Consider the following 14646-nt stretch of genomic DNA (forward strand, 5'->3'; position numbering starts at 1 on the left):
ACTCCCAGGAGTCCCACATATCACCAGAAGATGCTCTGGGGATGCATCTGCCTTCTTCCTCCCAGAACCACCCAGAGCTCACCCCTGACACAGACCTGACCTCTTGGTCTGAGGGAAAGAAGCAAAAATCTCTTCCTAACCTCCACAGAAGGTGAAGAGCAAAACTGGTTCAAATTATTTACTTAATAAATGGCTTAATTCCATCTAGACACTCAATTTTGACTTAAAAAGCTGATGCTGCTTGATTTAGCTACTACATGGGGTAGGAAAGGGTTCCACTAATGCTGTCTTTCTCAACAAAATCAACCCTCATTTGGTTTCCTTTACATTAAACTTGTCTCCCCAAGTGCTACGCTGTCCAATATCCTCAAAGATCCACCCAAATTCAGCTTTAAACGAAGTTTCAACTAGTTTATATGCTTCAATCAGGTTGCTTCTGACCTCACAGGATAAATAATCCCAGTTTCACCAATTTCTCCCTGTAGGTGAGCACCTCTTTTCTATTACTCCTCCTCCTTGCCTTCAGCTGTATTCCCTCTGATTCAACTCGATCTTCAAATAAGGCAAGAAAAGGTGGACTCTGGACTTGAGGTATGATCTCCCTGGCACTGGACAAGTGGTAATTCTTCCCACTCCTCCCATGGACCTCCAGCTTACCATGTATCAACTTTCTTCTCTTCCATTAGCTGCCAAGTTGAAAAAGAAAATGTTTGATCTACCACTATACCTTGGTCCTTCTCCCTTCCCTCTAGTAACCCTAGATAAGCCTATTCTACACCAATCCTGGAGTGACTCCTCAACTATCACCTTACTAAGGGCACTGCTACAATTTGGGTGCAACAGAGATTGCACTGGTGTGGTGGGGCCTGGTGCCACTGCTGTCCCCAGAATCACTCACCCTCAGGTGTGTTAAGAGTTCTGTTGCTGCCCTCATTCTGTGGAGCTTATTAATTAATGGTTGTAAAGCACACTGAAAATGCAAACTGCTAACAATCCATTCACTAAACCCTGAGGACCATCCTACCATTTACTGCACTGTCCAGGACAGGTAAGTGAAAAACTGACTCTCCCAGCTGCCCGTTAAGCATGTCATCTCCATCACAACCCATTGTCACTGACCTCTCTGGGCAATTTCCCTCATCAGTGTCAACAATTCCAACACATTTTTAGCATGTGCTGAATATTAAGCCTGCCTACTATTAGACCTGCCTACTAGTAGTGTTTATGAACTCTTCAAAACCAGGCTGGTTTTCTAAATGAAGGACCTCTTCAAAAGCATCCTGTACTCAATACCTGGGATCCTCCACATGAAGCAAAGCAGCAAACCAGGCTCGCTTTCTCCAGGGGAAAGGCAAGATAGGAAAGCAATGAAGGAGAGAGAAAAACAACAAAGAGCCCTAAAACACCTTCCAATGCTCCCAGGAAACCTCACTATGTTCCTATGCCAGCTAAGGAAGACCATTGCAGCTATGTGAGGGAACCTTACATGCTGGGAAATACCCTGCAAATGCCTCTTCTTGAAGCAAAATGCTGAAACATGATGCTGAAACATGACCTGCACTGCACACAGAGGTACCCCAGCAGCTACCTGGTACGGTGATCTGGATGATGTTCAGCTCGTCTGGTTCGATTTTGATCTGCCTGATCCCACCTAGCTCTCCTGAGGTACCTATGGGGAAAGGCAAGGGAAGGTGACGAGGTCTCTGCTGTCGAGATGACCCCGAGGTGTTAGAAAATCTCTTTTTCCCAGCCCCGAGACCAAAGAAGAAGACAGGATTCCTCAGCTCTGGTTCTCAAGGTTGTTTATTTTTTCTTATCTACTCCATTCTTTCTCTGACCCGCTGGGGTCTGTCTGGCAGGTCGGGTTGAGGCACACTGACACCCTCAGGGCAGTGTTATTTTTTTATACTAAAAACTATGTGTACTTTATTTACAATAATTTTCCAATACCTATCACCTATGTTAGACAGTCTGTCTCTACTCTAAACCCATCCAAAAGTGCCACCATCACAGCAGAAGATGGAGGACAAGAAGAAGAAGGAGAAGAGGGTCAGGACATGCCCAGATTCCTCCATCTTGCCTCTTGAACCCTCATTCTAAATCCCCAAAATTCTACATTTTCACATGGTGATAAATTCACTGCCATTCTACTCAAACCCTTGTGGCTTGTAACTCTTCACCCAAAGTTGGTAATTGATTCCAAGGGCTAAAATCAAAGGCACAGGGGTTTCTGACTCCGTGCCAAGGTCTCTGAGCCCCCTGCCAGGGTCTCGAGTCCTCCAGGGCAGCCAGAGCCATGTCCTGCGTTCTGACAGGAAGGCAGCCACCAACAGGATCCAGCAATCTGCCCAACACAGCACCAGGGCAGTGGCCAGCTGTCACTTCAGTACCAGCTGAGCTTGCCACAACAACAAGGCTTCAGTCAAGTGGCCCAGCAGCATCAAGCCCAAATGGCATGCAGGTACCCAAAGGGACACCTGTGGGCATGGCTTCTGCAAACAGCCTGGCTGGAGGAGCTGTTGGTGCCCACAAACTGGCAGCTGGGTCTTGTGAAATGCTCATTTCCTGGCTTTCTTCACTTAAAATGAACTGGGCCACCAATGGGCATTGGTGGAGACACCAGATGAACTGTCTCCAGTGGGTGGCTCCTAGCAATTTTAATGCTCCCCAAGTCATGCCTGGAACTTGCCCCTATTCTGACTGAAGCTGCATCACACCAAGATGAGACCAGCTGAACCCTGGTGAAATTCAGTGTGGTTTCAACCCCAGCAGATGAAAGCCTCTGCTGACCAGCTGCCCCAGGAGCAGGCTGTCCCAGGAAGAGGCTGCCCACAGTCCTCAGCCCAGCTTCCTCTTCCCTCAAGATAAATTTCCTCACTTTGGGTGGGACAGATCGACTCCAAGGCACTGAGTCCCAGCTTGCAGCTTGGAAAGGAAAGACAGCATGGCCTGGTGTGGTGTTTCAATGGGTCCAAGCCCCTCAATCTGTGGAAAAGCACTTCCTTTTCATTCATGGTGCTCAGGATACCAACACTGTTGACTTCTCACTGGTGGGTTTCAAAGGAATTCAGAGAGTGAAGACTTCCCTTAGCTTTGCATTTAAGCACATGCTTAAGTCTCATTATTTTAATTTGTGCATTTTTAGACCCTAGCAGGAGGGTCAGAGGGTAAGAGCCCTCCTCTCTGCATCAATCAGATGGGGATAAAGTCCTTGGAGAACTGCACTGTGGTGCAATCAGGCAACTAAACATTCAAGTTACTTTGCAGGCATCTTTCTCTAGAGTGCCCCCCATAACACTGTCTTGCAAGAGAAAATGAATTATTTCTCACCTGGTTCACAGCCTTCAGAAACATTACACTTCTCAGACCTGAAAGGGAAAGGCAGACAGGAAAGGTGGTCATGGTGTAAGAAAAGAGAGAGCTTAAAACCCAGTGGTGTGTGAACTGACCCTGGCAGGAGGGAGAAAAGCTGCCTGGCATCACATAGGGCTGCAGGAGCTACAGAGGGGCCCCCAGGGCCACCACACCCACAGCCCCAGCAGTGGCAGAGCATCCATGGCTGCAAGGTCTGTGAGCCTCTCTGGAAATAAGCCTTGCTCTCAAACCCACCCTGGTCCTGCACCCTTGCCTTGCCTCTAGACACCCAGGGATGGAACTGCAGCAGAGAGCTCCTGAAAACAAGAGAAGTTGTTTTTCAGCCCAAAACTTGGTTGGCTCCATCCCTTTGTGACAGAGAGCAGTGCATAAGTATTACTACAGTGTGTTTACTCATGGAAGTAAAAACTAGGGAGAAAGGAAATATCAATTGAATTGGTAAATATTTATTCTGTTCAAAGCTTTTCTTCACTAAAAACTGGGCACTATCCCAAATTCCCATCTACAGTTAACTTCACATGCTCAGGAGTTTACACAAGTTGTTCTGCATCCAAATGAGATTATTTTGCATTCCCAGGATGCATGTGCTTTCCTGCCTCTCTCTTGAACAAGGACAACCACAGCTCTTTGGCAGTAAGGGACCTAAAGAAGCACTCTGGAAAAAGCACTCCTTCCCAATGCTGGTCCTTCAGGGGGAGGGAAAATCCTTCTGAGCCAGTGCCTATTGGCTCAGGAGGGATGTTCAAAAGCACTTCTCACTTGCCTAAACCCACTCAGGAGCATCACCAGAACAAACCACTAAACAAGCCATGAGTGCTCTTGAAATGTTCTTCCTAAGTGTGGACAGGCAAAAGGGGTCATTGGTCTAGAAGGCATATATACTACCTGGGAGCCTAGGGAAGGGTTTCAAACTCTCTCACTTCAGGTCAAAGCAAACCCTTCACCAAGGAAATCTGGGGGGAGGGCTTCTCTGGGGAGTGCATTACACCTCACAGTGTCTGGCCCTTCTCCTGGAGCACTGGACACTGCACTTTCCCTGGAGCAGAACTCTGACCTGGGGGGCCCATTTCTATGGACACACTCCTACTGAGGCACAGAGGTTCCTCATTTGCAGAAAGAAAAGAAAACCCATCTCCCACAAACCCTCCTTTGAAACTGAAGATACCCAGAAAGCTGGAGACAAATGCCAGCCCTGCTCACTGGGCAGCTCAAGAGGTCTATGCCCTCCAAAGTTTTGTTATTTCTTATTGCCAGGCTCACTCATTGAGGTTCTGCTGAACCAGACAGGCTTTAGGGGCATGCAGCAGCCACATCCAAGGGAGCAAACCTGAAACAGCACTGGGGAGAACCAGAAGAGACTCCAACCTGTCACAGGTTCATGTCACCAAAGAGCCAAGAAAGGAGAGGAACCCAGGAGATGTCATGGATGGGACAAGCTACCTTATTTCCCCATCCTGACCTGCACAGCAACCACACAGCTCTGTCTGAAGCCCAGCTGGTGGAGCTCTCAGTGCTGGGCAGTGAGGCTTTGTGCCAGAGAAGATGAGGAGCTCTCTTTACTCCATTTGTGTGAAGCAAGGCTGGGAAAAGGTTCCTTGTCTTATAGCAGTTCATAATGCTATAAACTGCTCCCTCTCTTCCTTAAAGTGATTTTAAAGACTAAATTACACCTTGCTTCCACTGAATTAAGAATGAAGGAAACTGGGCTATAAAGAGACAAACACCTCCTGGATCTCCCAGTCTGGCTTGGAAAGCTGTATGCTATGTGGTATATGCTCCACAGATGCTGCCAGCATGTTTTGGACCTGTCTAGCTCATGGCACAGTTGTAACAGAAAGTACTCTCATAAAACATCTCCTGTCCTGCTGGACTGTATAACTCCACCTTTATTAAATGTTAGGCTCCTTGTGAGCTTTCTAAACAAGCAACACTTAATTAGCAGGATGTTGTTACAGTGTGGGCTGAGGGTAAATCCTTTAGGTCATGCATTAACACCAGAGACAGTTCCAGCAGATAATCCCAAACATGGCCCTCATTTAATCAGTTTTGCTCAAAATTAATGATTCCAAACTTTTGGCTTGCAAAAAGATGGGGCTGCTTGGCCTCCTCCTGTGCTGACTAACTGACTACCCCATTGCAGTGGGATTTTAGGGAGGTAGGAAAGCAGCACCAGTTTAGCCACTCACCTTCCCATTATGGACTTACAACATCTCCCTGATGCTCCAGCTTACTGAATCACACTCATGGCACCCTCCTGCACCCACTGGACATTGCTGATGAACACACCAGTAACCTGCTGTGCACACTAATAACTCTCTGAGGGATGTCACTTTACAGGGAATAGGACAGGAGTCCCACTTACCTGCTGTTGGCCTGAGAGGTCCCCCCCAGTTCCAGCGTGGCCCCACGGTGAGGCTCAGGGGAGATCTCCCGGGGAGGGCTGGAGGGCTCCAGCTTGGTTGGATCTTTGGTAAATTTGCTTCCTGTTGCCAGGTGTGCGTGGTGGATTTTGGGAGAAAAGCAAAACCAGGATTAGCAACTGGAGGTGCCAATGTTGCAGCTTGGTCCCCTCCTAGTCCCAGAGCTGAGGTCAGGGTAGGGGAGCAGGTTTTCAAATGTCACCTGCTTTCAAAGACAAGGGTGTGATTCCACTGGGTTCACATGTTAAAATATTAGCAGGATATTTGCTTAAACCTCTCCATAACAATGTGTGTGCTGGGAAGCCCTGCCAGAAAAGAGCATCTCCAGAAAGGGCAGGCTGAGAGGATAAGGGTTCCAGGAGGTAAGGACTAAGGTCAGAAAAGCCAGAAATATCCTACTGCTCTAGAAGAAAGCCCCAAAGAGGGGAGAGCCCTGTCCCAAGGGAGGGGATGTGCTGCACTGGAGGCCAGCTTGGCAAAACAGAGTAGCAGAGACACAGGCAGCCCTGTCTCACAGCTCCAAGCCCACCAAGCAGCAGGAGAAACCTCTGTCACAGTGACACAGAGAGGGACAGAAGCAACCTGCCACCATAAAAAAACTTCCTCTCTCCCTTCCCTATTCCTCAGCAGCCTGAAAGGAGCTGAAATGAAGCCTCATCAATGACCTTGGAGATGGAAAGAATAATCTGAAGGCAGAGTAGGAAATAAAATCAAGCAGGGAAGTGAGCAAAGAGCGGAAGAATGAGGGCTGGGGCAAGGAGGCAGCGAGACTACATTGAGAGGCTGCAGAAACCACAAGGTGTTTTGTTAAACAGCTGTTGTCAAAGGCCCTTTGCTGGTCTCAAAGCACCATTACAATATCCTCATCCTTCTAAAACATATTCCATCCATGGGAACCTAATGGCACTCTCCTTTTGGTTCCAGCCTGTGAGAAAGGGCAGGGCTCTGGCAATAGGATCAGCAGAAACACAGAACCTTAAAAACACTATTTATCTACTGACAGTCCAAAAGGCTCCTTTTAATTTGTGCTTTCTATGAACCAAATCTTGTTCTTGCACCAGCACAGCCTGCCTGAAGCTGCTACCCAGGGGAGTAACAAAAATAGGTTTCCAAGCAGTGGTGGGTATTTTAATTAAAGGGTGAGCAAAACTTTATGGGGAAGCTTTGGTATACTTCACAAATGGCAACTTAAAATACAGCTCCACTCAGAAAATAATGTCTTTGCAGAAATGGCACCTCCTGACTCAGCAGATGAGGTTTTTTTTGCACAAGCTGATGTGCTGACACAAACCACAGAGAGCCAGGTTTAATGGGTTTTGCTTCTGGTAGCCCTGCAGGGAACTGTCAGGAGAGTGGGGCCTGTCACCCACCTCAGTTCTACTGGGTTTGCTTCCTCATCTCCAAATATCCACTTGCACCTGCCTACCACGTAATCCACAGGCCCATAGCACAGTTCTGGAGCTGATGTGCAGATGTACATGATGCCTCCCCCAGATACTATGCAAGCATTTGCAAGGAAAATCCAAACATCCCAAAACACAGCTCAGTGCTCCATCCCTTGGGAATGGGGTAGAGCTTAAAGAAATCCTTTTCTTGAGGAAAAAAAAGCCATTACCAGCTTTAGACAAAGAAATCCCCCATGTAGGTGGGACCCTCTCCAGGTTCTGCTGGTGGCTCCAGCCTGTTTTGGGTTACCCCAACCTCACCAGGCTCAGGAAGCACTCTTAGTGCTAGGGCTGTTGTGGGGCAAGAGTGACAACCTGGCTGGCAGAGATATCTGGGAAGAAGGTGTCTGGAGAGTTACCAGCATGTGCAGTTGGCAGCTCAGGGGGAAAAAAACAAAACACCACCCCAAAACATGTCTTTACTCGTGAGCCAAGCCCAGACAATCTGGATGCCATATTCCAGGTGTGTATGAGGACACTGCTGGAGAGTGGGTTGAGTCTGACAGCATGGGTACCTGTCTCCTTGTATCTGCCAAGAACCATTTATCATGGAATCACAGATTGGTTTGGGTCAAAAGAGACCTTAAAGACCATCTTGTTCCACTCCCTGCCATGGGCAGGGACACCTTCCACAACTCCAGATTGCTCCAAGCCCCGTCCAGCCTGGCCTTCAACACTTCCAGGGATGGGGCAGCTGCAGTTTTTCTGGGAAACCTGTGCCAGGGCCTTGCCACCCTCACAGTAAAGAATTTGTCTGGATTCTCCAGCTCAGAGAAAAAAGAAGTAAAAACACAGAGCAAAGAAAGTCAAAGAATAATTTACCAGTGAGGAACACAGCAGTAATTTTCTTCCTCTTGAAATTACAGATATTGCCTCTACTGTGGCCCAGCCTGATTCAGGAGCCAGCCCAGCCTCACACACCAGGAATTCTCACTCAAACCTTCAAAACTCATTTTTTTAAGGGGAGTACAGAGCTTGCACTGATACCAGGCAAAGGCAATCTCAGCATGTCCTGGTGTAGGGCACAGACAAGGCTTCTCCTTACTGAGCATAACTGCATGTGTCCTGCACTACCTCTGCTAACAGTGACATTATTTCAACTCTGCCTCTCTGGATAACCTTTCAATTTTGTGGGCAATAAAGCAAAGGATTTGGAGAACATACCTGTAAAAATTCTTTCGTCAAACATCCTAGGAGAGAAGGAAAAAAAAAAAAGAATTAGAAATAGATGCTGCTAATGACTGAGTTGGAGGTTTAATTAATGAACAGCATTAAACCAAGTCAAACTAGTAATTTTTTTTCATTCTCTAAAAATACTGAATGAATTTTTCAGCTAAAAAAAGGCCTTTTAGCTTGTGCAGCCAAGCAGCCTTATGGCATATACTTTTTAAATAAAGCACCTCTAAATCTGCTTATAAGTCATTGTCTTAATTTAACTTATTAAATGAGGCTGGTTTTACAAAAAGAAACAGTGGGATCAAAGTAGCTGTTACTGGATCTTCAATTTCCAATGCAGACCATTGACCATGTCTCCTGAATATTGTCTTTTGGTGCTACCCACAACTTTGCTCATAGGAGCAAACTATGTCCAGGCCAAATCCCACAGCCTGATCCAGCCTGGACAAAGCAGGACAAAGTGGCTTCTCTACCAACTGACATCAGGAAAGCTAATCCCTTTCAGGATGCCTAAATTCCATCAGTGCTGGTGATTTTAGCCCCCTTGGGAGCCTTGTCCAGGATTTTTCTGTGTTTCACACCTCTAGAAATGGAACAACAGAAGTGCTGCACAGGCAGGGACTGGATAAATCAATGTATTCTAGAGCAGATTTTCCTGACAGAGAAGCAAAGAGGGGTTGCACAGCACAGTGATAACTAGGAATAAATCCACTCCTCCTATCCAGTGGAAAGACAGACACCTGGACACAGTGCCTGGCCTGTAGGTGATAGAGTCTCATCACCAGATACAGAGGATGTGCACAAGTGATCAGTGAAAAACAAGGTGGATGGGAGTCCCTGTGAGAATATGGATGTTCCACCTTCCACCCAGGGGCATCGCTCCCGTCCACCAAATGTCACTCAAGGTGCTGTAACCAGTTTCAAATGTTTGGGGTGGCACCAGCAAAGTTTGGTGCCCATGATCACTTAAAACAGGGTGGTAGAGCTTGGGGGTCATCATGGTACAGCCAGCTCTGCCACATCCTTGCAGAAAGGGAGAGAGAGATGAAAACCAGGGGTTTGCAGAGAAAGAGCTATCTTATGAAAGAGGGTGAAATGAGTTTTTTGTGTCAAAACAAACCCTGTGAGCATGGAGGGAGCACAGCTCAAATCCCTGACACCCTTGAGCCATACACTTGCTTTTGCTGTCCTTGCCACCCACCTTTTGATGACAAAATGGATGTTGTGCCTCTCCTCCAGGATCCGTTTGAGCTTGGGGACCCCATAGGTGCAAGGTCTTTTGAAAGGGATTTTGTCTGGGATGCCAATGATCTCCACTGCCTCGGGGTCACAGGCGATCTTCCTGTATGGCACAGGGACCATGTGGTCTAACCCCAAGGCCTCAGCTGCAAGATGAACACATGGCTTTCATTTACACAAGTGCTTTGTCTTTTACCGAAGCTAAAGCAAAGGTGTGAGGGCTTGAACTCAAGCAGAGCAAATGCCTTCTGCCCTCTTCTCTGCTTGTCCCAGAAAGTGAGCCCCAGGAGCAGCTCTCCCATGGGAAATGGGACAAAAAGGAAAGCAGCAGTAAACACAGCTAAGTGTCTTCCAAAACTCCCAGACATGCCCAGTGATGCTCAAGCCAGGAGTGAGCTGGCCCAAATATCATTCCCAAACTCCTTGTGACCCCCCTAAGCAGGTTTGTGAGCTCTGTGATTCACAAGCTGTACAGCATGTGGAATAATAAAATTGGTAATGTTGGAAAAACCCTCTAAGATTGATTCCAGCTGTTAACCCAGCAGCACCATGTTCACCAGACCATGTCCCCAAGTGCCAGGTCGATATGCTTTTTTGAACATTTCAAGGGATGGTGACTCCATCACTACCCTGGACAGCCTGTGCCAGTGCACGACCATCCTTTCAGTGAAAAAATTTTCCCCAGTGTCCAATCTAAACCTTCCCTGGAGCAGCCTGAAGCAATTTCCTCTAATTCTATCACTTGTCACCTGGGAGAAGAAACTGAGTCCCACCTGGCTACAACCTCCTTCAGCTAATTGTAGGGAGTGGGAAGATCCCCCTTGAGCTTCCTTTTCTCCAGGCTGAGCCCCCACAGCTCCCTCAGCTGCTCCTGCTCCAGACTCTTCCTAAGCTCTGTTACCTTTTGGACACACTCCAGCACCACATCTATAAATCCCAAGTTAAAGAGCTTCTCTGAAGCCCATATACAACTCACAGGTGACACAGCACACATCTACAGCCCATCAGTAACTCACAAATTACACAGCCTGATAGGGATGGCACAGCTGAAGCACCCACCAGCCCCTAGTGATTTCCCAAGCATCCACCTGCCCAAATGCCCATGAGCTACACCAAAAGCACTGCCCATGGCAAAGGGAGCACCAAAAACATAGGCAAGCCATGCAGATGGAGAAAAAAGCAGCTGCAACAACAACCACCTTCTTTTTACCTGCCACATGTATGTAAAAGGGCCACATGCCACCACTCCTGGTGCCCAAGTGCTATGATAAAGCATGCCACATTCCCAGACAGGGCTGTTTTACAGCCCAGTTATAAATTCCTTGGCTATGGTGTGGGGCTCCAAACAGAAATATTGACATAACCTTCAGGAGACTGGGAGCTGCTGAGCTAAATGTGTTAGGAAGAGCAGGGAGCTCTAGCATATGGCTTCTGCTGCTGTGTTAGGGAACAAAAATGATTGCTATATAATGATATGCAATCCACAAGCACTGCAGATGCATAATGGGATATTAACTCCTACTCACCATATCTGCTGTTAAAAAGAATTTGCACGCACTCCCTAAGGGTGTTGATGTCTTCAGTTTCTTTTATAAAACTGTCCCACTTATCTATCAAAACAAAATACAAGAAATAAGAAACTTCCATATGGTTCATACACAGCAGATGCACTTTTCTCCTGCAAAGTGCTGTGAAGCAGGAACAAGACTTTAAAAATTATTTCCCTGCTCCTGAGAGAATTTTGCCAGGCTGGCAGATAAGGTCTGGGTTTCTCCAACCCCGACCTAAGCACTCTCCTTGGCATGTGCAGATCAGATTCCTAAGAAATGACCCCATAAAATTTCTCAGCCCTGGAATGAAAGACCCTCTTGGACAGAGCCAAGTCCACCTGGAATGAACCCTTGAAAGGTACAGCCCTATCACAAGTGGATCTTTTCTGTCTTCTCCTCTTTCCTAGCCTTCCCACCCATATTTTTTTCTCCACTTAAGGCAGGCATGGATTTTTAGGCTGCATTTCCCTTGGATGCAGTGGAGGTGGGGAAATGGCAGTCTCTTCCCCACTGCTGATCTCCCCAGGCACTGCTGCAGAATCCCACTGGGACTAGTGGGATTTCAGTAATTTGGAAATAATGCCAAGTTTTCAGCAGGTATGTGCTGTATGCAGCTGGGGCAAGCAGCCTCTCCCAAAGCCATGCCTTGGGTCCCTGTGCAGGAAGCAGAGATGGGAATTCTCAGCCAGCCAGCAGTGCTCAAGGACCACTAGCATCTTGGAATGGCAGGGATGGACTGGAGCAGAGAGGAAGGTCTTGGCTCCAATGTGAGATGCATCCCTCCAGCACTGCCAGGTCTCTGCAGAACATGGGGAGGGCTGGGAGACTGCTGGGGAAAGATGTGGTGAGGGGAAACCTTGAATTCAGTAAGGCTGCCTTAGTGCTAGAGCAGGACACAGACCTGTCTTGTCATGGACGATGGAGAAGAGGATGCGCTTGGATGAGTGCACATTCTGGATCAGGGGACCTCCGGAGACTGATGATTTCTGTCCTGGACAAGAGGGGAGACAAGGAGAAAAGGCTCATGAGAGCCTGATCCATGCTCCAGACACCACAACAAGACCCTGAGTGCTGCCCCCTGCCACCCCTTCTGTCTCTCCTCCATGCACCCTGGCCTGTCACACCTGCTGTGGTGCTGGCCAGACCAACCCCTGCCATCCCCACTCCCTTTTGGGGGGATGCCTTTCTGGCCTGGTGCCTGTCTGACCTTCGCTGCCTTTCTGGCCTGGTGCTGCAGCCCCTGTCATTTTGGGGCAAAACCAGAGGTGTGCCCTGCCACTTGGGGCAAAACCAGAGGTGTGCCTGCCACTTGGGGCAAAACCAGAGGTGTGCCTGTCACTTGGGGCAAAACCAGAGGTGTGCCCTGCCACTTGGGGCAAAACCAGAGGTGTGCCTGCCACTTGGGGCAAAACCAGAGGTGTGCCTGCCACTTGGGGCAAAACCAGAGGTGTGCCTGCCACTTGGGGCAAAACCAGAGGTGTGCCTGCCACTTGGGGCAAAACAAGAGGTGTGCCCTGCCACTTGGGGCAAAACCAGAGGTGTGCCTGCCACTTGGGGCAAAACCAGAGGTGTGCCTGCCACTTGGGGCAAAACCAGAGGTGTGCCTGCCACTTGGGGCAAAACAAGAGGTGTGCCCTGCCACTTGGGGCAAAACCAGAGGTGTGCCTGCCGCTTGGGGCAAAACAAGAGGTGTGCCCTGCCACTTGGGGCAAAACAAGAGGTGTGCCTGCCACTTGGGGCAAAACAAGAGGTGTGCCCTGCCACTTGGGGCAAAAACAAGAGGTGTACCCTGCCACTTGGGGCAAAACCAGAGGTGTGCCCTGCCACTTGGGGCAAAACCAGAGGTGTGCCTGCCGCTTGGGGCAAAACAAGAGGTGTGCCTGCCACTTGGGGCAAAACAAGAGGTGTGCCTGCCACTTGGGGCAAAACCAGAGGTGTGCCCTGCCACTTGGGGCAAAAACCAGAGGTGTGCCTGCCACTTGGGGCAAAACCAGAGGTGTGCCCTGCCACTTGGGGCAAAACAAGAGGTGTGCCCTGCCACTTGGGGCAAAACCAGAGGTGTGCCTGCCACTTGGGGCAAAACAAGAGGTGTGCCTGCCACTTGGGGCAAAAACCAGAGGTGTGCCTGCCACTTGGGGCAAAAACCAGATGTGTGCCTGCCACTTGGGGCAAAACAAGAGGTGTGCCCTGCCACTTGGGGCAAAACCAGAGGTGTGCCTGCCACTTGGGGCAAAACCAGAGGTGTGCCTGCCACTTGCAGGCACCCAGGGAAGGCCTGGGGCAGTGCAGCATGGCAGGGGCTCTGCTCACTCCCACACAGGACAAGCTCTAGGCTGGTTTCCACCCCAGGAACACCAACACCCCCGGCCTGCCCCCTAGCAGGGCCAGGGCTGGGCAGCGCAGCAGGCCCTGAGGGGAGAGCAAACTCCAGGCTATTACCACAGCAGTCGCTGTACTCCTGTGAGGAAGGCACCTTCAGCTCTGCCGCCGCCGGCCGGGCCAGCAGCGCCTCGCCCGCCGCCGCCGTGGGCCCGGGCAGGCCCGAGGACGCCTCCTGCTTGAGGTCGATGGCGACAGGGCCGGGCAGCGAGACGCCGTAGAGGAAGTTGGTGATAGCAATGGCGGAGGGGGCGTCCTGCGAGGCGGGTTTGGCCACGGGGCCGTTGGCACCAGAGTCTCGGCTGCCCTTGGAGGCGAGGGAGGAACAAGTTAACTCGATGTTGGGGTTGGGCTCTCGGCTGGGCTCATCTGCTGGCCTGAGGGGAAGGAAGGGAGAAGAGGAGGGAAAAACAGGTTCCTTTGAGCCCATGGCAGCGCTAAGGTGCAACAAGCAAGGTTGTGGATGGGGAAGAAGAGCCATGCCTGGGAGGGTGGGACATGCTGCACCACCAGCTGCCAGGCTTCTTGTTGAGGAGCACCATGAAGACCATTACAGGGTTAGAGCACCTCTCCTATCTGGAAAGGCTGAGGGAGTTGAGATTGTCCAGTCAGGAGGAGAGAAGGCTCTGGGGAGAACATACTCTGGCCTTCCATTACCCAAAGGTACTGGAGAGCTGGAAAGGGACTTTTGACAAAGGCAGGGAGTTACAGGACAATGGGGAATGGTGTAATGGTGTCAAACGGAAAGAGGGTTGGTTTGGATTGGATATTAGGAAAAAATTCTTCCCTGTGTGGGTGGTGAGGCCCTGCCACAGGTTTCCCAGGGAAACTGGGGCTGCCCCATCCCTGGAAGTGTCCAAGGCCAGGCTAGATGGGGCTTGGAGCAGCCTGGTCTTGTGGAAGGCATCCCTGCTCACAGCAGGGGCTTGGAACGAGATGGTCTTTAAGGTCCCTTCCGACCCAAACCATTCTATAGTTCTGTTCTGTGATTCACAAGTTACATCCATCAATCAAAGTCCTGAGCATCTTCAGGCACCTAAACGGTTCTTGTCTTCTTTAAGT

The 14646-nt window shown here is 49.5% G+C and overlaps 1 protein-coding gene across 8 annotated transcripts in view; it reads right to left on the reverse strand.

Moving 5' to 3' along the window:
• Positions 1-14646, reverse strand: part of GTF2IRD1 (GTF2I repeat domain containing 1) — a 70673-nt gene that overhangs the window by 25051 nt on the left and 30976 nt on the right. For 6 of the 8 annotated variants that reach the window (XM_059865941.1, XM_059865947.1, XM_059865943.1 and 3 more), the window contains exons 6-13: positions 13645-13961; positions 12107-12196; positions 11182-11265; positions 9618-9801; positions 8405-8430; positions 5738-5858; positions 3331-3368; positions 1589-1669 (exon numbers count right to left, since the gene is read on the reverse strand). In XM_059865941.1, coding sequence (XP_059721924.1) covers positions 1589-1669; positions 3331-3368; positions 5738-5858; positions 8405-8430; positions 9618-9801; positions 11182-11265; positions 12107-12196; positions 13645-13961 — 941 coding nt within the window. The remainder of the gene's footprint in view (positions 1-1588; positions 1670-3330; positions 3369-5737; positions 5859-8404; positions 8431-9617; positions 9802-11181; positions 11266-12106; positions 12197-13644; positions 13962-14646) is intronic. The other 2 variants (XM_059865946.1, XM_059865945.1) reach the window with 2 other exon arrangements.

This window comes from Haemorhous mexicanus, chromosome 22 (genome assembly GCF_027477595.1).
Source record: "Haemorhous mexicanus isolate bHaeMex1 chromosome 22, bHaeMex1.pri, whole genome shotgun sequence".
In the NCBI taxonomy this organism is placed as follows: domain Eukaryota; kingdom Metazoa; phylum Chordata; class Aves; order Passeriformes; family Fringillidae; genus Haemorhous; species Haemorhous mexicanus.